The following is a 23,567-nucleotide window of genomic DNA, read 5'->3' as shown; positions in this document are numbered from 1 at the left end:
TCCTTCTCAGACCCAATGCTCACACTCGCTTATGCTTATGCTTCTACCATGACATGTCATGCGTCTAGAGAGTTCTGTTGGCCTTTGCGTAACATCCCATGCGACAAGTTCCCACCAAAATTAAACCCTAGACCAAAAAAGAAAGACTATCGTACAAACAAGGACAATCTATCAATCTTGCTCGAGATCAAAAATGTATAAGAAAGCGGTCGTTTCGTCAACTTCATGCGGTCACAGCAGCTGCGGCTGCTATCTCCCCCTCGGGATCGCCGGGCTCAACAAACGTCCGCCAGACATCGATCCGGTTCGTTCCCGGGGTCCGTGGACCGAGGCCGGCGAGCTCGGATGACCTGCGATTCTCACTGCGCCGCGTGCCCTTTCGACTGCGCGAGCTGTGGCTGTAGTACGAATCATCATCGTCGTAAGTATTCGGATCACGCTCCACGATCAGAGGCCCTACGCCTCCGCGGTATCCCTCTTCTATCACGGGAGGTGGCATTCCCATCGGTGGTGGGCGCATGCCTGGAGAGTCTGGGGCGTAGCGGTCTTCGGCATGGCGTCTGTCCATGCGGCCGCCGTAGTATCCTCCGCTTCTGGGGGTGCCTCTTTCGAAGTCTTTTGGTGATGGGGGAGCACCGCCGACGACTCTGCGACCTACACGGCGAGGACTGTCGCCTGAGTAAGGATCGCTGGACCTAGGTACTTCTGGAGCACCGCCAATATCGTATTCGTAGTCTTTGCCATGGTAATGTGACCTGCGGACCAATTCGTCATCACGTTCCTCCTGTTGTTGACGCATAATAGCTTCTTCATCGTAAATCGGGGGTCGTGTAGGTTTAGACTTTCGTGGCCGTCTAGCAACACGAGAATCTTCTTCAGTGCTATCTTCACGAAAGACTTGAATCTCGCCTCGATGTGTAATATCTGGCTCGTGGTCGGATTCGGGAGCATCAGGGTCGAACCATGGACATTCGCATCTCTTGGGTTTCTCTCCACACACGAGGCAAAATTCGGCACCACATCGACTGTACATATTAGAAGGATCCATATTCAAGTGTGAAAGAACACTCACCATAAGGCATGATTGTCGCCCTCTCGGAGCTGAGCTGAAGCACCGCATCTATAGCATCTCTTCCGCCCCTCGACTCTGACATACTCAAGAAAGCTCGCCGTCTCTTCGTCCCGGGGACACTTGCTCGCAAAGTGCCACCTGCCATTACAGGCGACACAGACTTTAGTGTTGCACTGATCACAACGAGCAGCTTTGCGTCCCGTCTCGCGATCGCGGTAAATATCAGCTGGTCGGATCCATTCACCGCATCGTCGTGAGGGACAATAGAGCCTGTTCCTGAGGGAGTACTCGACAAACTTCTTGTTCCATATTCGTTTGAAGGTAGAATCAAAAAGCTTATCGACATGCTCCAGACCAATGTGGGCATCGGTGCAGCATGTTGGCGGCATATGTTCAGCTTCTGTCATTGATTGCTTGAACCGCCTCTTCAGACAGCTGTGGCACATGCGATGGCCGCAATCAAGTTTGGGGCATTTGGATACAGGGACTTCATCTAAACAACCCTTGCAATCACGACTGTAGTATGGTTGTTAGCAATTGATTGACACAATGTGATTTACGCCACTCACATTAAACGCGGCCGGTCTGGGGATGAATTTCTGGATGAATCAAAGCCGCTGCGGGCTATACTTGGGGGACGTCGTGAAGACTCCCTAGAAACTTCAACAGTTTCAATTGTAGCTATAGGTAGTCTCCGAGGACGGCCCTCGCGGACTAATTCACGAGACTCAACAACCTTGGCAGTTCTGATTCTTAATTAGTATTGGGGGTGAGTAGCAGTTGTAAAAAGCTTACCTTCTGGACGCTACAGGCGGCCGAGAAGCACCAAGCACACTATTGAATCTTGTGGGAAGACTGTATCTAGGTGTGTCGCTGATCTCTCGTCTCAGAGCAGGTCTGCGGTCCGGTGAGCCTCTTTCAGAAGAAGCCTGTCGATATCTTATGTCTCTTTCGTCTGATGTCGATGGCGATGGTATTCTATTCCGTCTCCGTGGTGTCCTCTTTTCATCTGGCGAACTGAGATAATCGTCTGGGCTGGGTGATCGACGGTGTCGACGATGATGACGTCTATGTTTGTCCTCTGGTTCTTCCACCACAACCTCTATCTGGTTCTCATCGTCGCTCTCCTCGCTCTCACTTTCACTTTCGCTCTCACTATCTGTGGGTGGTGTCGACTCGGGCGTAGGTTCTCTCCGTCTTCGGACCACCTGCCGGGGCCTCGCGGGCTCCGGGTGTCTACCCCGTGGCTTCATGGCCGGCCAGCGTTCATCATCCTCGTCGTCTTCGTCTGCTTCATATACCGAGAACTGAGGGCGTTTCTTGTAGACATCTGTCGAGGCACGCATCAGGTGTGCTGGCGGCATGGGCATTGTAGGCGGGTATGCATCGAGGCTCATACTCCTCGAGTATCCCCTGGGTGTCCTTCCGTTGGGCCTTTGTAGTTCGTCGATTCGTGTCCGATGGGGCATTGGGTACTGGTTATAGGGCACGACGTCACTGGGGCCGTACCAATCGTGAGATTCAGGGCGGAGGGGCCTGCGACGCACGAGTGGAAGTCGGGCCTCTCCATCAGCGACGTCTCGATCGTATCCTAGCCTCATTTTTGCTGAGTGGGATGGATGGACTCCTGCAGGACCCAGAAGGGGGGACACGGCACAGCGCAGCAACAGCACAGCTCAGCGCGCGCTGGACAGTGGACAGCGAGAGTCTGGCGTCCTAGGCTGGACTAGTTTATATGTCGGAACGCAACGGGCAAGGGCCAAAGCAGTCGTGATGACGAGCGGTCGAGCCACTCAACGAAGTCCACGCTGCGTGAGCAATTGCACCCCCCAAAGATGATTGGAGTCTGGGGGCTGATCATGCATGGCAACCGCAGCTTGCAGCTTGCAGCGTCACGTCGAGGTCGAGTCGAGTCGGAAGTTGGGGCGAGAGGTAGAGAATGGAAAAGGATTGGATGTGTGTGGTTCTGCTTCTGGTGCCTTACAAGTTGGGCCGCGAGACGACGTTGTCTCTCGGATGGGCCTCAATGAACTAGTACAGGAACCAAGGAAGAAGTGATAAAGAAGAGAAGATGAATGGAATATCAAAAAGTCGGAGAAGAAAAAGAGGAGAGTAACACAGACAATCTCCATATGCAGACATTGAGCAACGTTCCTCAGCGTCTGCACTCTCCGTAGCTTGCTATGCTTCCACAGGATAACGCGGCAGACCAAGTTTGGGCCTGGTTTAATGGCCAGTTACCTCACATCACCTAACGCATCAGGCATCTAGAAACGAATCAAAGTGCCCCTCCCCCGCGTGGGTGGGTTTTGAAAATGGCCAGGGGGGTTGGGTTGGGCTGGGTTATTGTAGACCAGGCCCTGTCCCTTTTGCTCTTAGACCCGGTAACGACTGATGTTGAGTTCATAGAGTATCCGTAGACCCTTCGTTATAGAGTCATATGTGCTTGCACAGCATAACACCGTACGAGCTAGAATCATACGACTCGACGGGTAGGAATAGGGTAGTTCTTGTCCCACGATAACTTCGTGGGTGGCTGGGTATCCCCAAACAAGAAAATATGAGACTGTGGATGATCAGTTTTTGTCGGTGTGATGTCACGTGGCTGAGCTAACTGAGACATTGCATTGCACTACACGAACAGAGCACATGAACGAACCCCCAGATATTCATTGTCCACTGAGCATTTGCTCAATCAATGCAAACGCTGTATATCTTATGCAAGAAATATCTATCATTGCCTGTTTTTGACACTCACCGGAGAAATAACATCACTGTGGCGAGATCTGACCTCTGTCCCCAGACACTCGAGACAGAACATCATGAATCGCCCCCACTAACATCATCAATTAACTCAACCCCTAAAACCTACCTCACCCGAAACTCTATGACTCTAAAACCATCTTCCGTTCCCGCGTGGGGTTCACTGTAGCTACCTACACTTCCGGACTTTCATCATACCGGCGATTGCTTCATGTGGGTCATCAAACTCGGCCCGGTCCGGACAGCCATAACGGGCCTCCTCGGAACGGAGCGGCCATTACGGGATATGACGGCGTTCCTGCCGATCTCCCAATGGCCTTTGTTCTCTTGTGATTTTGACTTCCTTAGCAATCTGCAGGGTCTTTTACGCCCCTTATAGTTAGTATCATTATCCTTGCGAGCATGTGTCTACTACGTAGGAGTCTTATGTTAGGCCCCTGGTGTCACCATCTTATTCATGCACTTCTACGCAAGTGAGATGTCTAGTCTATTACATCATGTCTGTCATATGCGTAGACACAATTCGCTGCGTTCTACTTCTCCTTCTGCATGAAGGGTCCGGCGAGCATTGGGCTATAAGACAGCAAAACGTCATTGATACCGAGGTGTGAGAATAACCCTATGTAGACAAATTAATGTCTTAGCTCGACTGCCATGATATTTCTTGCTTTATCTTCATGTTCTTAATATTGTACAATTAAACAAATGGGTATAGATGCTATCATAAGAGACGTCATCATGTTCTTTGATGGTTAATCAGAGCTGAGAAATCTGTACGCCAATTCCCCCAGGGAACCTCCAGCTAGCACTGGCAACTAGCTTATGCATGATCTACATTACATCAATCAGAGATCCTTATACTATCAGGATCGTTGAAGTATCCTTGGAAGCCAGTGTATTGGGAAAACCCGGACACCCGGCCCGCAGAACCGTGCTGGCTCAACATCCAACCAATAAAGTCATATTCCCCGACACTGCACCCCGGGATATCACCCCAGAATTATCTTCCCGGGGCGACAATACAGCCCACCAAGTTTCTTGGGGTAGCAATTGCACCCATGGGGCGTATCTTAGTCGTATAGGGGTAAGGGGCGGCGTTACTATTGAATAACGCCGCAGTCTGAAGCAGAAGTAAAAGAATAACGTACGTCAGAGCTGATGACGAAGTAGCCTTGTGGTTTCGTTTTGAGTGCCGTCTATCAATCTGACACAGATCGACCGGCACCTACGGAGTACCGAGGAACGCGCGTCTTCTCACCTCTGCCTCCTTGAGGATTTCCGAAGACAGACTCAAGCTAGGGGCCAGGGTTGCATATCGTTCAACCTCTATCACAACATCGTTGATCATTTGGTCCAGCGCCTCACGGTGAGGCACTAGGGTTAGCAGAATGCTGAGCAGCGATGGCGACATGCTGGCACCCATGATGAGTAACGTTTGGGAGACTATCGATAGAGCACCTTGCCAGATGTATGGCATATGACCGGCATGACTAGGCGCATGTTAGCTATTGGCTATGTTCAAAAGGAAATGGAGGCTCACTGTTCATGGATATGTTCGAGTTGTCGAATAGAAGCTTCCAAGCACTTGTGGCAGTTCTCCCGCACAGCAGGATCCAGTACTGCTTGCTCATTGTCTAGCACTGCTAGAATGTATGGTCGATATATAATGGTGCGACAGGCAAAGAATCGAAGTCGAAGGACAGTTTGAACCGGATCTTGCAGCGCATTTCGAGTGAAAGGAAATTGCAGTGGTAGTGGTAAGCTCTCGTACCATTGACTCAGTTGGTAGTCGAGCTCTGCCACCACTGGATCCAGGCTTGTTGTTGATGCAATCGAGTCCTTAGAATATATGAGTTGGCTCACTCTGTTTAATAGCCGACGTAGAGCAATCTCTGCAAGAAAGTACCAAAGCTCATCTCGACCGACTTGCTCAGATTCATCTCCTTCAAATCCACAGGGCAAGCCGACGTTTTCCTCGAATTGGACAACCCCTGAATGGGGTAGGTCGAGTTCCGCGAGAAGATCACTCTCAAAGAGTAATGCATTCCAGTAAATTCGCTCCACAAGCTCTCGCTGGTGGCTTGGGATACGGCTTGGGGCCATAAGTAGCAGCTGTAGCTTCGTGCTTGTTGTGCAAAGCAGATTCCATGCCTCCATAGGGCGGACTAGGTAAAAGTGGTAAGCAGCAGCAAGGAGATGACATTGTGCCGCCACTACGCTGTTGGCAGTCATTAATCCTGGAAGCAGCGACCATGCTGCAGTAAAATATTGCAGTCCAGGGGGATCGTCCTGGGGCAAGATTCTCGAAATGCTGCCATGCAAGCTTGCCTGACCCAGGGCAAGAACAAGAAGCACAATGCAACTCTCCGGCCCCTCCCTGAAACCGTTGGACAAGGCTGTGCGGTATTGGCTCCTCCAGGTATATGGGTTGACACACGCATACCATATATTAACTCTCTCGAAATAAGCCTCGATGTAAGCTTGGGTGTTTGACAAGTCCACACAAGGAGTTTTGGTCAGAGTATGGAGTGGTTCTCGTGCCATTTCCAGTTGTAGCAGAATCTGAGGATCGCATGGTCGCGACACTAAATCTCGGATCAAGGGCCATTGTAGTAAATGCATGGTGGCATTAGTGTGGACTTTAGGCATGGTAGAGATATTGGTTCCGGTCGGTTGGGCGGACCAAGTCCCAAATCCACCATTGGGGATAGAGCCAAAAGAGGCAGCATTGGCCGACAACATCATGTTGTCTCCATCAAGCCCCGTGCCATTGCTCATCCCAGGCGAATTGTCAGTTAGGTTAAGTCCATTTGCCGTTGTGTTCACCATATTCATCTGAAGGAGATTTTCAATGCGGTTCAGACGCTCCAAGATCAGCTTGTCACCAGCGTCAAGTTTAATGCCTGGCTCTCGATAGATGCATTCAGCACCAAGCTCCGTACAGAGCTTGCACTTTGGCTTTGTGCCATCGCAACGGGATTTCCTTGAGCGGCAAACCTCGCACTAGTGGGAGTCAGTATACAAAAGCGGAAATGATATTAATAAACAAAATAAAAATGGTGTAGTGACGCACAGCAATAGTGGCCCTACGGCGGGGGTAATCGACACCCGTTTCGGTATTCCTCCTTTTGAGTGGGTTCGATCCTTCATCGCTTGAGACCTTTTGCGCGCCATTGGACATGCTGTCAGGTCTGTTGTCAGATGACTGCGAAAGATGTCGGGATTTTTGAGATGCGCTTAGTATGCCCTCCCGACTGAAGCTGGGCGTCCGCTGGTTTTTGTAGCTGACAGGGGACTTGAGCGAGGCGTCAGCCGACATTGCTGTAAGTGAAGACATCGGAAGTTCGAGAGAAAAGCTGTCGCGTGCAGGTACTGTGAATGGTCGCGCTCCGTTGAGAGAGATTGAATGGAGGGATTCGCCTGTCGATGATGCGGACATGATGATAGATTGGCGTCAAATGAAACGGGATCTAGGAATGGCCTCGAGAATAAGTTCTAGTTGAATTGGTGTAGCGGCATGAACAAAGCAATGATGCGCACGACTCGAAATGTCCTTTCAGCAAACCAGCATCATGTAGCAAGGCCGATGGTCGGGAATGGTGAGATGAGCATCAGACGATGCGACGAAAGCTCAAGCTTTGATGTTGTGCTGAACTTTAGCTGGTGAAGAGCAACTGGTTTCCTTGGGAAATGATTCGCGGTTTGGGCGTTCCAATAGACAACTGAACAACGTCAGTCTCACAATAAGAACACCAAAATGTTCTCGAGACACTGAACGTTGAAAGAGGCGTCCTTTCCTGCAACCGAAATGGAGGAGTAAATGGTTATGTATGGGGGAAGAGCCAGGACAAGGGTCTCCGAGCCCCCGTTATTCAGTAGCTGCACTTGGACTTAACCCCGGACCCTGGGTCGGCGGGCGGTGGAACTCGGAAGAGGGTGGTGGAGAACCGGGCGGGAGAGACTAGGTAAGAAAGGTAGAGAGTCAACCTGGGGGACTTCTGGAGAGATGGGATGGGTCATTTATTGGCCCAACAAAGTCGGCCGAAGAGAGTATCCAGCAATGGATAGACCCGGTCAACGTGTATGTACTCGGTTCCGCGCTCGAGGTACCTGAGAAGTTGATTTTAAGCATGGCATGATATGTCGAGCAAAACCCGAAATGACTTGTCTCGGGGGCAGTTTTGCTTAAAGTGGTGGTGGCGTACGTTTTGTTTCTTGGTACGAAGGCGATTCGCTTCCAAATCTGGTGTCTCAGGGCGTCAGCAAAGAGAGTCTGGAGAAGACCGTACGTAGTAGCTGCTCTGCTCTGTGGTGCACTGTGGGAATAAAGCTGCCCGTCACGCTGTCCTGGCCTTCCTGAAGCGTTCGCAAGCATCAACTCCATGTGTTCCCCAGAGGATTGGGTGGCTCAAGCCAGTTGTTCTCGTTTAACCCGCCATGACAGGGATAAGGTTGAGATGGAGGTGGGCGGCTCTAGAGGGGGATTGGTGGGAATCCTTGCAGCACGACCGTTTGCGTGTGGAGAAGCGATTTCTGGAGGATGAGGTTCAATTTCTTGCCTGAGATTGGAGTTGTTGACAGAATTTTTGTTGTCCAAAGTTGGTAAGTGTTCCATGATGGAGATGTAGGTTAAATGTTGTTGTTGCTTCGTATGTGGATTCCAGGCACATACTGTGCTTGAAGCTTTGGGGGAAGAGCGGAAATGTCGTCCCATGTTGCGCCTGCCGTACTGCCCTTGCAGCAATATCAAGAGTAATAAGGAAGGAACACATGGGAGAAGCTAATAAACATCCCAGTTCTACCACTTCATTGCTTGAAATGCACCTGGAACTAAAACACAACAATATCATGCCTCATCCTTGAGTTTAACGACGTGATCACATTGCAATCCTCTCTTTATCGTTGCTATTTGACATAATACGATCGTCTTATTGCCGAGTACCCCATCTTATAGATACGTCTCCTCCAAATGGTGGCATAATGAGCCCCGAATAATGCATTTTTACCACGATTTGACAGACAACCGTACCGTCACCGTCAAGGTCATTAACGGTTCTAGACCCCAGCGGGGTTGGAATCGCCACGAGAGGAGAGGACCTTCAACAGCAAGTGATTGACTGTCTCGGATGGCATCCGGACCTCTCGCTCATGACCATGGGGTCTGCAAATCTTTCAACCCCAAACGGACTTGATGCTTACTGGGAATCCCACTTCCTCACTTGGCGATTTTGATGCAGAATACTATTTCAAATACCGATCTCCGGCTCATCCGATATATTAATATGACGCACACACCTTTGTTTCCAATAAACGTGGCTTCGAAATCGAAATCTGGTCTCAGCTTTCCTAATGCTTACATTGACTTACTTACATTAGACCATTGCCTTGCCCAGACGCACCGTCGCTCGACCTCACCCATCATGACAAGCGCTCATGCGCCCGATCCATGTAACGGCCCGAATAGGAGTGCTCTTCCGTTGGAGCCTCGCAGCCCAGTCCAATCCAAATCTCAGCCCGTGACCAACCTGGGGTTCGGTTTTAGCCTGCTCCGGTCTGGGGTGCTCGTCTCGAGACGCCTGTCAACCTGCGGGGAAGCTTAAAAGGTGTGGCACGTTTTGTCCGCTTACGGAAAACTGCTGGCAAGGTTATTTGATGGATCTTCCGGCTAATTCACACTCGCCTTGATCTACCATGTCCAGAGACTCCAGACGACGGCACGGCACAGACAGAAACCCATCGGTTCGGGTCACGGCTTCAATATATCCAGACTCGGGAGTAGACAATATCTTCAAATTAGAAGATACATTTCCTATCAGAACTCAAATAGATGATGTTGACAATCCCATACGTACATCAGGCTTGCCCAGTAAGCTTTATAGCAAGCTGCTCAACCATTTAGAGGATCGAGCTGCCAAGAACCCGTGCCGCTGCCCACATCGACAACATCTTCAGGGTCTTCGACACCCTGGTCATCACCTTGAGCCTTGCTGCCAGGCTACGACCTGATCTCCAAATCCACAGTCTCCTCGATTCCCATTTTGGGCATCCGGGAGATCCAGTGCCCGATACGACTCCGGCAAGTATTGCACCCGCGGGAGAGTAACAGTTTAGTCAAGGCCGGACGGACTGACAGTCTCTTACGTTCTCCGAGGTCGCTGCATGAAAAACACAACAACCTACACGCTAATGTAGTGTGCTTCACATCATCCCCTGCGTCACAACAACACGATCGAGCAGTTGTGGTAGCCCAACACCAATCAAGTGAATAATGGGCATCCATCAAGTGTCCCTGATTCTGCAGCCCACAGCTTCTTCGGATCCGGCAGCCGTCAACCCGAAACTACCTGCGAATTCAAAACGATACCCATAAGGTTGGGGTTTTTGGGACGGATAGCCATACGTCATGAAACTCTCAGTTGCGCGGACGAGAGATACCGAGACGGATGCATATTATGACGCCAGACGGAAACAAAGAGGCTGTGAGGCATCTTTCTTCAAACGGCGAAGCTCATGATCACTCGTAGAAGACCACGGCTGTAACTTCGCCTTTCACCTCTGCATAGGCGATGAAATTACCCAGGATTCCAGTTTTGGCATCCCTCTCAATAATGACGACACGGCTGTCGCTTTGAAGAGCCACTGCTACCAACGTTCCCGCCTTGTTGATAGAGAAGTGACGAGGAAATCTGCCTCCACATGGAATATCTTGTTGGAGAGTGAGATGCCCGGTTTCCGAGTCAATTTTGAAACTCACTAAAGGATCAGATGCTATAGTGCCGCTGTTGGTGTCAAAGTCAGGAACTTGGAGAGCGCTTTCATTACGAGACGAGACGACCAGGAATTTTCTGTCCGGCTTTGTTCAAAAGTTAGAACAAACGCAGCTCAAGGGTTGTGAACACACTTACTGATACTACAATCTCGGCGGCTGCAGCGCCTTGCGGCACGTCTTTGCTTTCTCCATGGATGCCACTGTTCCATATTTCCTTGAACCTGATAAAATCGCCACCATACACGACTTCGTAGCCGATAATGGTATTGGCCAGCTCGGTGACCAGGTACATGAATGTCTTGGTCTCCTTGACTACGAAGGCGATATGTCGGGGCCCGGTGCCGGGAGCAACGACCAATGGATCAAGCTTGGACAGGCCCAGATCTCCGAACCCAACGCCGTATATGTGAATCATATCTGCTCCCAGATCGGGAACAAGAATAAATCGTTTGCTCGGATCAACGACTGCAGCATGGGGATGTGGAGCCTCCTGTCTTGAAGGGTCCGGACCAGGCTCGGGAAGGCTGAACTGTTGGACATTGAGCGACGTGAGATTTGCTGGATCTTGGATGTCCCAAGTCGTAAATGCCGAACCGCCACTGAGGAGCGTTAGCCGTTTGATGCTGAACCTTATGTTCGAACGGGAATATGTACTAATGGGCTACTGCCAGCCCGTAATCCCACTCGCCATACATGACCGCACTCACAGGGCCAAAGACTGTAGAAGTCTTTGCCAAAAGTGTCAAAGTGCCGTTCTCGTGTGTTGCGAAGGATGCCAACGACCCATGCTTGCCGTCTTTGAGTCCTTCATCGGTGCAATAGAGCACTCCGTTATACCAGTCGAGTGTGAGCCATGAAGGGCTTCCAGCACACCCATCTGTTGTGGACAATGTTTCAAGTTTCACAGGTGTATCCCGATACTCAGCAAGGGAGAGATTTAACGTCGTGACAAGTCCACTGTAGGACGCAACATATAACAACACATCCGGCTCTTGGTGAGTGTTGAATTCAAGAATGTCATGGTTGTGACTCCAGTGCGCGCCTTTGCGGTAGTAAGTCTGATAAACGCAATGGAGCAAAAACACAGTAATAGGCGCGGCGAGAAGGAGTGATGAGACGAGAAGTGTTATGCTATTATCCCGGAAGGGGTTCTTTGAGAGTCTCTGATGGCCGAGGAACTTCATTGTCTCCAGCCGATGGACAGTGTTATGGTAGTAGGAAGCTGAGGATTATGACGAGGTTAGAGCTGACGCAGCTTGACCGCACTAGCCGCAAGTTATCAGCCAGGATGAGAGCATGGGTGAAACAACAATGCCGATCAAAGAACAAAGAGATTCGGCCAAGAGATAGCAATTCTGTGATGAAACCAAAATGGGGGTGAAGATGCAGAAGTGAGATTGAGTCTTGGGCTCTGAAGGAATACACTAGAGTAACCGTGCAAATGGTAGTGACACTGTGATGACTTCGTTTTGCATGCAAGTATCACCAGATGGATCTAGTGTTGCCACTAAAAGCATGGATTTAGAGTTCAGCTTCCAACGTCGTTCCGCGGGAAGCGATTTGTTTCAGAAACAGTTTCAGCTGGCTGCATCTTCGGTGATATTTTGATGGGTTGGATGCTTGTTTTTAGGAATCATATCATTCCTGGGTGAGGCAACAGACTACAACTTAGGGCCCTGTTCCCAAAGTACGAAAATACCCAGGTAAATTATTATGAGCTTAGGGGACTCTTTGATGAACTTATTTTAGTATCGTTTGTTACAAGGCCTGAAGTATTCATGCTCCTTGAGGCATGCCGAAGGATCAACGTGCGTGCATTGATCTGTTCATCCGATCTGGAATACCAATTCCATTACTCCATCAGCATAGAAGTATTACGGGAGTGTTTTCTAAGTATAACTATTTCGTTATTTTTAGTATCCTCTTACTTCATTTTTGGTATCTCAAAAGCACTCCAACCAACACCTCATCACCCTACACTATCTCCACCAAAGTATCTGTCACTAACATCTCCAAATATTTTCTTTTCTCAACTAAGCCTTTTCTGACGGGAAGTCCTGGATTGCAGGCGTTGTGGTTCCTCTCGATAAGGACATGCTGTATGGAGCCTAGTAGACTGTTAGCCTTGAGCAAACTTGTGATTGATGTTGTACATACCAGAACTTCCTTAGCGTTACATATTCTCCAAGCAAGTTTACGAACGCTTCCATCTGCGGCCACTACAGGTGGTGCAAACTCGATGCCAAACATTTCTCGAATGGCGTAGACAATTCTCTTGGCATACTTTGTGTCGCGCTCGACGTGGCCCCCGAAAGGCTCCTCAGGCTGGTTAGGCGCAATATCTGGATCACGGTCCAGGCAGTTTTGGACAATTGGAAGCAGTGCGGCCTCGACCGCTTGCTCATACAAGCCCTTGGCACCAAGATCGACATCCTCTTCGTCAAACTTGCTGATTCGGATCTCGAAGGGTTCTGAAATCGTCATGGCATGATGGTGTCCGTTGTGATGGTATCTGAATTCGAAGACACCTTGTGTCCACCACAACTTGTCACCTTCAAACACGACTTCACCTTCGACCAGATCGGTTTCTGTGATCTCAGTAGAAGTCACCGGATGCTCTTCGACCACAATGCTAACATCGGCAGTCAAGGCATCATAAGAGCCAGCGTTCGTAGGTGCCCATCGTCCCAAAGAAGATACCTCAGTCGTTTCCCTTGAACGATTGTCAGTGACCATGTAAAGGCCAATCCAATCTTTCTTGCTGTGGTTAGCGGGGGCTCTCCACTTCACTCGAAGAGGTGCTCCGTATTCGAAAGCCATAGTCTTAACGGGCTTAGGGAATCGGCCTGTCAAACTCTCCTTTCCAGTGTATTTCTCGACGATAGGTGCGTTATTAACAGGAGTGCCCTGTACAGAAAGAGAGTAGAGCTTGGGATCATGACCTTCTAGATCAGGAGCGATTCGCGTAATGGTAAGTCGTGCGGGAGCCATGTTGAAAAGAGCCGAAGTATCTCGCACGATGGTCTTAACACCTGCTGCGAATTTAGGGCGAGCGGTATCGATAAAGTCCTCGACGAATTGGCTGGTGTCATCCAACACCTTGTCGACACTTTCTTGCCATCCCTTGACGGGAGGAGGCAATGATTTCTTGATGAACTTGGTAAGACCTGCTTCTTGACGTAGACTGCGACCATAGATCTTTTGCATGTGGGGTCGCTCAATGTACGAGATGTAGTAGACGGTCAAGATCTGGGTGAACAGGGCCATAAGGAAAATGGATCGACTCCACGTAATGAGTGCGGCACCCCACACTGCAGCCGTCCCGAAGAACCGGTCAGGGTTGTTCAGGAACCGGTAAATAGACTTGTAAGTCAATTTAGCCTGTTGATCAAAGAAGAAATCGCCGCAGAACCAGCCAAACTCGCCGAGAGAATCATAGACACTGAATGCGGTCCACAACTGAAGGGCAACGAGACTAGCACCAAGAACATGTTTGAGCAGGACCAGGCCATAGGCCCAATCTTCAGGAGGCGAGTACATCTTCCAGCAAGCGGCGACAAATGCAGTGTTACACATGATCATGCTGATGTGGTGGAGGCCCTTCCATTGGCGCCAGGCTTCACCAGCACTCTCGCCGAATTTAAGGAAGTGGCGTGTCCACATCTTGTTCTTAGACTGTTGGTCGAGAATAAGACCTAGGCCGAGATGATACCAAACACGCCAGGCTAGAGCGTGGAACACGAAGGCCGCCTGCCATACGGCAGTTGAAGGTGTCACAAGAGTGAGGACGGCTACATAGAACGGCATAAGAATGACGGCGAAGTCAGGGACGCGGAACAAGTCAAGATTGCTTAAACCAACAAGATTGTGGACGGGAGCGGGCTCGTCTTTCTGAGCAGGCGTAAGTGTCTGTTGGTCGAATGCACCTTCAAGCGATTTCATATCAGCGGGTATGGCATCACTTTGGCCCCCGGAGACGGTTCGCTTGCGAGGGGGAGGTGGGTTGTAGGTTTTCTCAATATGAGGGTTCTCGACAATCACGAGGAAGGCGAATTGGGCCAAGTGAGCGAGGATTGAGATGAAGAGAACCTCATAGCTAGCAGCCATCATGGAAATACCATAGTAACCAGCATATCCGATCGAGTACATGGGGTGAGGGGCCATCTCGAAGACACCGTCAAAGGTCAAGTCTTGGTCGATGAGATAGAAGAAGTCTCCCCAATACCAGGCAAAGTCTTTCACAACACGGTGGGCGTCGAGCTTCACCCAGAGATTGAAGCCGATTAGGGCGATGCCAACGGCCCAGCGGGAGAAACCAATCAAAGGATTCTCTCCTTCAGGGGTGTGGCCACAGACGATGGCGAACAGGCAGTACGACACGAAATCACACATGAGGATCAAATCAACAACTCTTCGGAAGACCAACCAAGTATTGTACTCAATGGGGGCCTTCTCGAATTCATAGTCCTCGGGGATCTTTGTCTCGAGCTCGTTCTTGAGTAACTTGTAGAGCCATGGTCGCGGGTTTTTGCCTGTTGAAGGGTTCTCGAATAGCTTCCAGCGCCGAGCCCAAGTGACAAGACGTCGGTGGTTTGACTGGATCTGGAGGAGTACACCAATGCCGATGTTGTAACAAGCTCGCCAGAACAGGAAGATAGCAGCGAAAACAATACGTTTCGAGCTAGATGGCAAGAAATAAGCAGCTAAGATGTGAAGACCCAAAATTGTCAAGACAATGGCATCAGAAAGGTTCTTAGGTTGTCGAGGATCCAAAAGCTGAGAAACCATATCATGGGTTGTGGGTACGATAAAGACTACATGTGACAGTCAGCCAAAGACGCACCGACGCAACACACCACCACAACAACCTTAATGGATTGTACATACCTGTGCCGTCTGGGGTTCGACCATACGTCTTACTAGACTTATCAGATGGGAAAGGCACATCAGATGACTGGCGGCTATGCCCTTGTTCTGCTTGAGGCTTGTCTTGCTGGGCAGGAGGATCAACCCCAGATTGCCGTTGCCGAAGCCCAGGGCCGGTGGCAGGCAGATCGGCGGCAGTACTCATGACTGGCGGCGATTCAGCAGTGAGAGGGTGGTGGGATGATGACAAGGGATATGCAAGAAAGACGGCGACGAACTGGCAAGTTGAATGCCAGAAGGAGAAAAGGAGCGAAGGTTGAAATTGAAAGAAAGATGAGAGAGATCGGAATGGAAGAAGTTAACAGTCGGCTGTTGGGAGGGTTGCGGCGGGAGTTTGAAACGACGTCAGGGCTCCGCTGGCTTAGACGTTAGGGACGGGGTCACCTGGTTCAGAGCTCTCAATCGCTGGACCGGCTGTTTAAGCCCTGGCTTAGAGCTAGTTCCTGGTTTAGCTCTGGGTCTGGGTCTGGAGCTGCGGCTCCATAGACTAAGTCACAGAGGGGAGCGATTTAGCAGGGGATTGAGTGTCGATTTCCAGTGCGCGTTGGAGAATGAGAGCAACATGCATGAAGCTACTGATTGGTGCGAGGTCTGAAAGCGGCGTATGAGAAGATGCTGTTTGAGCCTGCTTGATGAGACAGTAATTCCTGTGTAAGTGGAAGAAAATGATGAAAAGAAAAGAGAGAATGACGAATTTGACGAGAAGTTGTTGGGAATTGTCCAGTTCGTGAAACCAGGCCAGTAGCACCTTCCGTCCCGTTCAAACGAACATGTGCAATTAACAGGGCCAGTCACGGTCTCGCCTCTCTCTACAGTGCATTGAGGCTTGAATGGGGGCGTCCATTTTGCATTTGCGCCGCGACAAGAGCGCTAAACCTACTGTGATTACCGGGCTACTTCCATCAGCAAGTGTGCGCGGGGCTACGGTAGCATGGCCGAAAATGAGGGTACGGCGGGGACTCTGAGCTTCCATCATCTTCCCCCACTCGTCGAGTCGCGTGCTTTATTTCTTTGGTTACGGGCAGCGTCTTGAGAACTCCGGCAACAAAGAATGCTATTACTGAAGTCAGCACTTGTCAGTACCTTTATTTCTAGAACCAATCAATGATTTCTATCTATTCTAAGCAGCTTTGTAAACCATAGGATAAAGACTCTTTCCACCGATTCTACCCGTTTGCCATGCCGCTCCCTCATGGACTCTAACCGGTCTCCGGCTCCGTGATGGAGGACGCCTCCCGATAGGTACCACGGCGAGAAACCCCACAACGGGGTGGGGGCATCGGAAGCGAGTTGCTCTACCTCTCCTGAGCTCTCAGTCTGAAGGTGGACGACGATCTGATGCGTGGCTTTTCTCCGTAGAACCCTCATTTCTTTCACTCGGATAGTCAATAAACCCTGGTCCTTTAGTGTAAGCGTGGGGTACAATCACATGCAAATCTGCCTCAAGTAATGGAAGAAACGACAAAACATCCTAGACGATTTCTCCCAACAAAATGGAAAATTAGAACTGTTTCTAGGGCCTTACTATTACAGATATTGCAAGGGGTTAAAGCGGTAGTTTATTTAGGTGCTTTTCCATGGACAAAAACACCGAAGCAAAAGGAGACTCGAGAAGCATGGTGACACGAGGTTGCCTACAAGAACAAGGAACAAACACAATATAATGAGCATGATTCCTCACAAAAAGCTGTCAGAGAAGTGATGGTCTCTCCTGAAGCCAGAGCAATTCCAAATGACGAGAACGGCGGAGTTGAACTGCCAGCTCTGATACATTAAAGTTCAGAGCAAAAAAAGTATTGTCCCGGGCTGAACTTTTCACGGTTGAACCATTTCCTTAGTGCAGGAGATCTATCTGGGACTGTGCCCGAAGGCAAAGTGTTTTGGTTGTTCTTGCTATATAAAGGTTCACTCAATATCCTGCTCTACCTTCAGCAAGATAGAGACACTGGCGACGTATCACTTCGACACTCTTAGTTGGGCCGCCATCTTTACAGTACTTATTATCTGCAATAATAACCTGCCTATTTATTATAACTTTGAGAATATGCCAATAGCAATATTCTTCGGCCTTTCTAGACTGGTCACAAGCCTTCATTCTGAATCGGGAATATCTATCAAACAAGCATGGAATATCGGCCCTAGTCACAAAAATTCAGGGTCTCGAATTACACGACCCTTGCTCTCCAAGCTAGTCAAATCTGTTGAGATGAAAAAAGACCAATTGTCATAATGATCGTGGCCTTTTCTAATTCCTATAAGGGAAACCCGAAAGCCCCGTTGGCATGTAAATGCACGAGTTATATCCCGCATCGTCTGACCCTTGCTTGTTTGCGACTGAGCTAACCTCGTGTCTTAGAAGCCTCGGGTTGACAGCCGGTTAATATGGGATAAGGATATTTATCTATCTTCCATTTTCTGTTTGTTTCCACAGTATAATTCATAGCCTAATCCTGTTTTGATCAGTCTTTCTTCATCCTGAAAACCACGGGCTCAGAATGCTTGGTCATTCCACCAGTCTTAAGGCTTCTACCACATTTCCCAGCCGAAGAGAGGAAGTTCTACTCAGTTTTTGAAAGTTTTTTTCTCGGTAATACTAAAAGAGAACATGGATAGCAGCCACCGTGTATCTGAAAACAATTTTCCTTGACGTCAACCGATGTTTTGTGCTCCCTGTTCATGGCCTACTGTCACTAACAGGACCTCATACAGAGTTGCCAGATCGAAGCTGCGAGTGTTAAAGTCAAGCCACCGAATAGATAAATCGATATCTAGATACTCCGAGCTTTTATGACGGTCTTTTATTTGTTAAGATCTCACATTGATGCGTACCAGAGACAAAGAATAACCAATAGTATTCTTTCTGCCATTAGGTATCACCACAAGACCCCCTTTCTTAGCAGTATTCGACATCAATTCCTCTATTAGAGATCCTATATTTAGTTACTGTGAGTCGGATGAATACCTGTATTAGCGAGCGGATGTTATGCAAAGGAGCTGAATCTAGTTGAAACGCTATCATTGGAGCTGAGCAACACTGAAGCCACGCTCTCCGGTGTGATATAAGAATCCCGCGCATGATCAAGCCGTTCCACCAGATAAAAGACGTTTGCTATCCGAAACATGCAGCGTACAGCCAGATTGCCTATATAATAAGTAATTGATGTCTTGTAATATGTGCTCATCTATCAGTTTACAGCCCACCTATAAGCATCCATTCTAGGACGAACGTGGAAGGCAATAGGAACGATAGCCCTCTTGTAAGAGGAAGGCAAACGGAGAACTTGATTTGGCGAGCAGTTGGTCACTGTCTCCTTTCATCCCCCCATCAAGCAGCCCTTCAAGCACAAGCTGCCCACTCTCGATGGCCACTCATTTAACAGATCTCGATTTATGCTGTCTCCCCCTATCTTCACATCATACCTCATATCACAAAAAGACCAAGGTTCACTTTTGTCCCACTCCAGACCCCCCTATCCCAAGGGTCATGAGATTCATGAGGCTGAAAAAAAAATATCTTTTGAAAAAATCCCCGCAACCGATCGATGCAATTACCGTGCGTGACAACTAACCCATGACAAGATCGAAACATGATCAGCAGCCTTACTGAGCCTTCTTGGCAAACTCCACCCGCAGAATGAGATGCTTGAAACCAAACCCGTCCATCTTCGCACAGGCCTTGACGGCATCGCCCCGGTCCGCGAAGCTGATGAACGCAAAGCCCTTGGCCATACCGGTTTCCCGGTCCTTGGCAAGGAATACTCGGGTGACGCGGCCGAAGCGCTCGAACATGTCGCGCAGCTCTTGCTCCTCTGCCATCTCGGAGACCTATATATGTTGTTAGTGTGGATATGTGGAGGGGGCGGCGTGACGGCACTCACGTTGGTGACACGCAGTGTAGCAAAGTCGTCCCTCTCGCCGAACTTGGATCCCATTCTCTCGCCAGCTGTTCCGGTTCCACGCAGAGCAGGAGGAACATATGAACCCTTCTTGGCACCAGCGGCACCCGCACCAGCAGCTGAGGGCTCGTCTCCCATACCAGCAGCAACATCTCCAGCAGGAGTCTCTCCAATAGGCGCCATGGTATCCTTGTAGGGACACCTGGCAGTGAAATGCTGACCATTACAGATACGGCACTTGACCTGCTTGTCCTTGAGCTTGTCCTTCATGGACTGGGCGTTGGCGTCGGCGGACTCATCCTTCTCGGCCTTTCGCCAGTTGACACTTGGTCGGAAGATGATGTTCTCGCCGACGGAGGTGGTGTCGGGGGCAGGTCCGGGGGGATCCTTTGCGCTGAGGCCGAACTTGGGCCAGGTTTTTCGGTCGGCGACGCGGGGGTTTACGGTCTCGGTGTGGGTGGTGTAGCGAATTCGGCGGGTGGTCTTGACCTTTCGGCCGTCGTCATCGTAACGGAATGTGATGATGGTCTTTGTTCCATCCTTGTTGGAGATGGTCTGAGGCTCAGGGAGATCGGTAGAAGTCTCCTCGATATCGTCGTCGTCGGCCCAGTCGTGCCTGTTTTTGAATGGTGGGGTTAGTCAAAAGGATATCGATACAAGACCCCAGTCAAGGAGAGCAGAGCAACTGACTTGGGCTGGTTCGCTACGGCGGCAGCCATATTGAATCAAGCGTATCCGTGCGATTTTTTCAGAGGTTCTGTGTAGGTCTCGCGGTGCCGTAGGGATGCGTCGTCGTGGCTCGTCCAGGCGTCACTTCGTGATCGTGGGGTTTTAGTGATAGTTGAATTTATTCACTTTTTCGTGGTGCGGCGGTTTGAGCAGAGGTGGGGCAGATGTCAAGCCACAGGTGCTCGAGGCGGATGGATAGTCGAATCACATGATGTGCACTAGCCACAGGGCCAACTTTATCCGATCCGGCCGTCGAGCATGCCCGTCAAAGGTGTAATTTGGTGACGTTACTTTGAGGAACCTCAACCTGAGGCTTGATAGTTTTGTTACGTAGGATCATGCCACCGACAGACAGAATTTGAATTGAATCATCATGGAGATTGCCACTGGTTAAACGGAAAAGCGGCATGAGAGGATTCGAACACGGAAGAGGGATGCGTGGCGCAGCTGAACTCGTGCAACACATTGAATTCGGGGTTTGTTTCAGAGCCGCATTTGAAGCAAATACTCACTCGTATAAAATGATTTGACAAGAGCCAAAACGATTATTCGACATGTGTTGGAAAAACTGATACAAATCCGTGACTCGGTAAATATCCTTGAAAGGGTCACCTTGTTGGGAGATGAGATGAACTTGTCAAAAACGCCAAGGGACAGGTGCTCGAATCTATCAAGCCAAGCGTGGCGCAGCTGAAGGGGAGTCCAATCCGGGTCCACGTAATGGAGCGACGCGGTCTCTGTGGCGCTCGGAAGCGCGCTGAGGCCATGTGAGAGGATACGATACGGGGCCGGGGGAGAGACGAGGAGGGAGGCCGGGGGAGGAAAGAAAACTCAGGACCTCAATCCTAAGTGACGAAAAGATTTAGGTAATATAGCCTAAATTTAGGGGACTCTTTGCTTAGTTTATTTTGACACCGTAAAATAAGGTCCGGTGTTTTCTTGCCCCCTGAGGGGAGGGAGCTTGAGACTGAGTTCGGCACCAACGCCAAAAACAATCTACTACGAGCTTGGCTTTGGTTGGCACTTCTCCTCACTATCCCAGGCCGTTTTCTTTTTCCTTTTGTATTCCTTCACATCCACTTTCACTCTTTCACTCTTCCATTCTCATCTCTACTTCTACGCCTTCTTCTCTTGGCGATCGTTTATCTCGATAACTTTGCGCGCGACACCCCAAATCTACCAACTCCTTTTTCTGTCGCAAACAATCACGCCATGGCTTTCAAGCAAGACGAACCTCCCGCCTACGGCCCTCCCCCAGGTGCCCCTCAACCTACGTACGGCGGCTACCAACAAGACCCATATGGCCAACAGCAAGGCCAATTCCCACAGGGCGGCCAGCAGCAAGGCTACTACCAACAAGGTCCTCAGATGGGCTACTACAACCAGCAACAAGGTCCCTTTCCCGCCGGCCAAGGCCCCTATCCTCCTCAGCAGGGCCCCTACGGACAGCCTCCCCCTCAGGGCTACTATCCCCAAGATGATCAGAGAGGAGGCGGCGGCGCTGGTGGCGGTATCATGACTGGTCTCCTCGCTGGTCTGGCGTGCTGCTGCTGTTTGGACTGCCTTTTCTAAATGCCGATTCACTGCGACTCGATACCACCGCCGATAGCGGACAAGCAGACAAATGGAGGGATCGGAAGCGCAGCGCGGCGCATCAGCAAATGGAAAGGGTTTCCTGTTTTACGGCGTTGGGGGTCTTTCGACTACAGAGCTCTGATTTTATGCTGTGTGTTTCTTTGTTTCCTCGATAAAGTACGACTTACAATTTCATAATATTCAGTCTCAATGCGCATATTTGTCCCCAAGTGCGTGCATGTCAAGCCAAAACTGATGTGATACTATGCTGCGGCAAAGGCTGTCTCAAACTCGGACCTAACCTTTGCGACACAATCATTCGTGTAAATCATCTTTTGCACATCCGGAGATGTCCACTTGTCGGGGACTGATCCACTGGTCTTGTGCTCCTTGAACATCCTATCTCTCTCCTCCTTTGCTTTTCCTTCACCAAGATGCAGCGTTCGACCAGACATATATGCCATCTCGACAAGATTCGAAGTCCATTCCTTTCGAGATTGCTCGTACACCTTCAAGCACTTGGCGATGGTCTCGGGCCGAGTATCGGGGGCAAGGGATAGAACCTCGGCGATTGTTGAACCGTCCTCGATAGCCATGGCAGCTCCTTGGCTAAGATGGGGAAGTGTTGGATGACAAGCGTCTCCTAACAATGCCACTGATCCTTGAGTCCACGTAGGTAATGGCCTGTACATCCTTAGTCGCCACTCGCAGACTTCTCCTTCAGGAACCAGGCTGAGCATCTTCTGTACAAGAGGGCAGAATGTCTCAAATACTGCCAACATAACTTTCTTGGATCCCTTGGTCGTGTATGTGATTGAAGGAGCGGATGCAAAGTTGTCATCTGGCTGAACAGTTGAAAGGTTGTAAATGGACTTGTTTGCAATCGAGTAGGCGATAATGTGTCGTTTCTCTCCCACCCATCTTACAACCTCGTCGCTATCAATAAGAGCCAGTAACTCAGGGTCATGCGCCATATCTTCTCGCTTGAGCATGATACGGTAGGCAGCTTGACCAGTCTCGGCCTCTTCAGGCGTAGCGTTGACTTGTTGTAGGAGCTGAGATCGAGTTACACTCTTGATGCCGTCGGCGCCGAGGAGGATATCAGCTTCATGAGTGACTGCCTCTCCATCTCTAGGCTGGAGTTTGAAGACCACTTTTGGGGTGAAGCTCTGAACTTCGATCAAGCTTGTTGCAAAGTGAAAAGTGATGGCGCTCTCTTTCTTGCAAGCTTCGTACAGATGACCAGCTAAGGAAGCTCGATGGCCACAAAGGTGCGAGAACCCGTATTTTCCCTTGATATCGGGCATATCAACATGAGCAAGTTCAACATTGGTTGCTCCCTCTATAGAAAGTCAGTGTATGTTCTAAAGTCTTGGGAGATGTCGACCTACGTCGAATACTGCTACCAGCCACACAAGTAGCTTCTCTCTCAATATCATCCCAGCATCCTAACCTGTCGAGGATTCTTCCCATGTTAGGAGCCATCTGAATGCCAGCTCCTACAAACCCAAGGCTGCTGGCAGTCTCATAAACATCAATGTGTTTAAAACCTCGTTTGGCTAGAGCTAGGGCAGCTCCTAGTCCGCCCATGCCGGCGCCCATGATGGCGATTTGCAAATCTTTGGTGCTAGCCATGATGTTCAAGCCAACTGAATGCTCGTGAGGCCAGTGAAAATGATGATATCAAAGATACAGGCTTGGTATTGTTGAGAAGTCGTCGAGACTTATATCTTCATCTAGTCCAATGACGGTTGTTCCTTTATCCGATCTCATTCATAGTTACCATCCCGAATCAAATGCCGGTGCGGGGCCCCGAGCGGATGTACGCATCTCAATG

General features: G+C 49.9%; 8 protein-coding genes across 8 annotated transcripts; 1 reads left to right on the top strand and 7 right to left on the bottom strand.

Moving 5' to 3' along the window:
- Positions 1-223: 223 nt before the first annotated feature.
- FMAN_02336 (uncharacterized protein) lies at positions 224-2,673 on the bottom strand (the record flags this gene model as incomplete). The annotated part of the gene is made up of 4 exons (XM_041835680.1): positions 224-1,025; positions 1,073-1,588; positions 1,642-1,818; positions 1,868-2,673. The coding sequence occupies 4 exons, from the start codon at positions 2,671-2,673 to the stop codon at positions 224-226; spliced, it is 2,301 nt and encodes a 766-aa protein (XP_041685820.1).
- A 2,387-nt stretch (positions 2,674-5,060) lies between these two features.
- On the bottom strand, positions 5,061-7,274 carry FMAN_02335 (uncharacterized protein; the record flags this gene model as incomplete). The annotated part of the gene is made up of 3 exons (XM_041835679.1): positions 5,061-5,325; positions 5,376-6,838; positions 6,909-7,274. The coding sequence occupies 3 exons, from the start codon at positions 7,272-7,274 to the stop codon at positions 5,061-5,063; spliced, it is 2,094 nt and encodes a 697-aa protein (XP_041685819.1).
- A 969-nt stretch (positions 7,275-8,243) lies between these two features.
- Positions 8,244-8,450, bottom strand: FMAN_02334 (uncharacterized protein; the record flags this gene model as incomplete). Its single annotated transcript, XM_041835678.1, has 1 exon — positions 8,244-8,450. The coding sequence occupies one exon, from the start codon at positions 8,448-8,450 to the stop codon at positions 8,244-8,246; it is 207 nt and encodes a 68-aa protein (XP_041685818.1).
- Positions 8,451-10,349: 1,899 nt separating this feature from the next.
- Positions 10,350-11,788, bottom strand: FMAN_02333 (uncharacterized protein; the record flags this gene model as incomplete). The annotated part of the gene is made up of 3 exons (XM_041835677.1): positions 10,350-10,688; positions 10,741-11,203; positions 11,277-11,788. 3 exons carry the CDS (start codon positions 11,786-11,788, stop codon positions 10,350-10,352), a joined length of 1,314 nt encoding a protein of 437 aa, XP_041685817.1.
- Positions 11,789-12,637: 849 nt separating this feature from the next.
- FMAN_02332 (uncharacterized protein) lies at positions 12,638-15,675 on the bottom strand (the record flags this gene model as incomplete). The annotated part of the gene is made up of 3 exons (XM_041835676.1): positions 12,638-12,712; positions 12,762-15,418; positions 15,492-15,675. 3 exons carry the CDS (start codon positions 15,673-15,675, stop codon positions 12,638-12,640), a joined length of 2,916 nt encoding a protein of 971 aa, XP_041685816.1.
- Positions 15,676-19,130: 3,455 nt separating this feature from the next.
- FMAN_02331 (uncharacterized protein) lies at positions 19,131-20,145 on the bottom strand (the record flags this gene model as incomplete). Its single annotated transcript, XM_041835675.1, has 3 exons — positions 19,131-19,355; positions 19,409-20,042; positions 20,117-20,145. 3 exons carry the CDS (start codon positions 20,143-20,145, stop codon positions 19,131-19,133), a joined length of 888 nt encoding a protein of 295 aa, XP_041685815.1.
- Positions 20,146-21,367: 1,222 nt separating this feature from the next.
- FMAN_02330 (uncharacterized protein) lies at positions 21,368-21,727 on the top strand (the record flags this gene model as incomplete). The annotated part of the gene is made up of 1 exon (XM_041835673.1): positions 21,368-21,727. One exon carries the CDS (start codon positions 21,368-21,370, stop codon positions 21,725-21,727), a length of 360 nt encoding a protein of 119 aa, XP_041685814.1.
- A 266-nt stretch (positions 21,728-21,993) lies between these two features.
- On the bottom strand, positions 21,994-23,365 carry FMAN_02329 (uncharacterized protein; the record flags this gene model as incomplete). Its single annotated transcript, XM_041835672.1, has 2 exons — positions 21,994-23,072; positions 23,122-23,365. The coding sequence occupies 2 exons, from the start codon at positions 23,363-23,365 to the stop codon at positions 21,994-21,996; spliced, it is 1,323 nt and encodes a 440-aa protein (XP_041685813.1).
- Between the last annotated feature and the right edge of the window lie 202 nt (positions 23,366-23,567).

Source organism: Fusarium mangiferae, assembly GCF_900044065.1.
Source record: "Fusarium mangiferae strain MRC7560 genome assembly, contig: FMAN_scaffold010, whole genome shotgun sequence".
NCBI classification, from domain to species: Eukaryota; Fungi; Ascomycota; class Sordariomycetes; order Hypocreales; family Nectriaceae; genus Fusarium; species Fusarium mangiferae.
The sequence above is the reverse complement of the archived record's forward strand: the minus strand, read 5'-3'. Positions and strand labels throughout refer to the sequence as shown.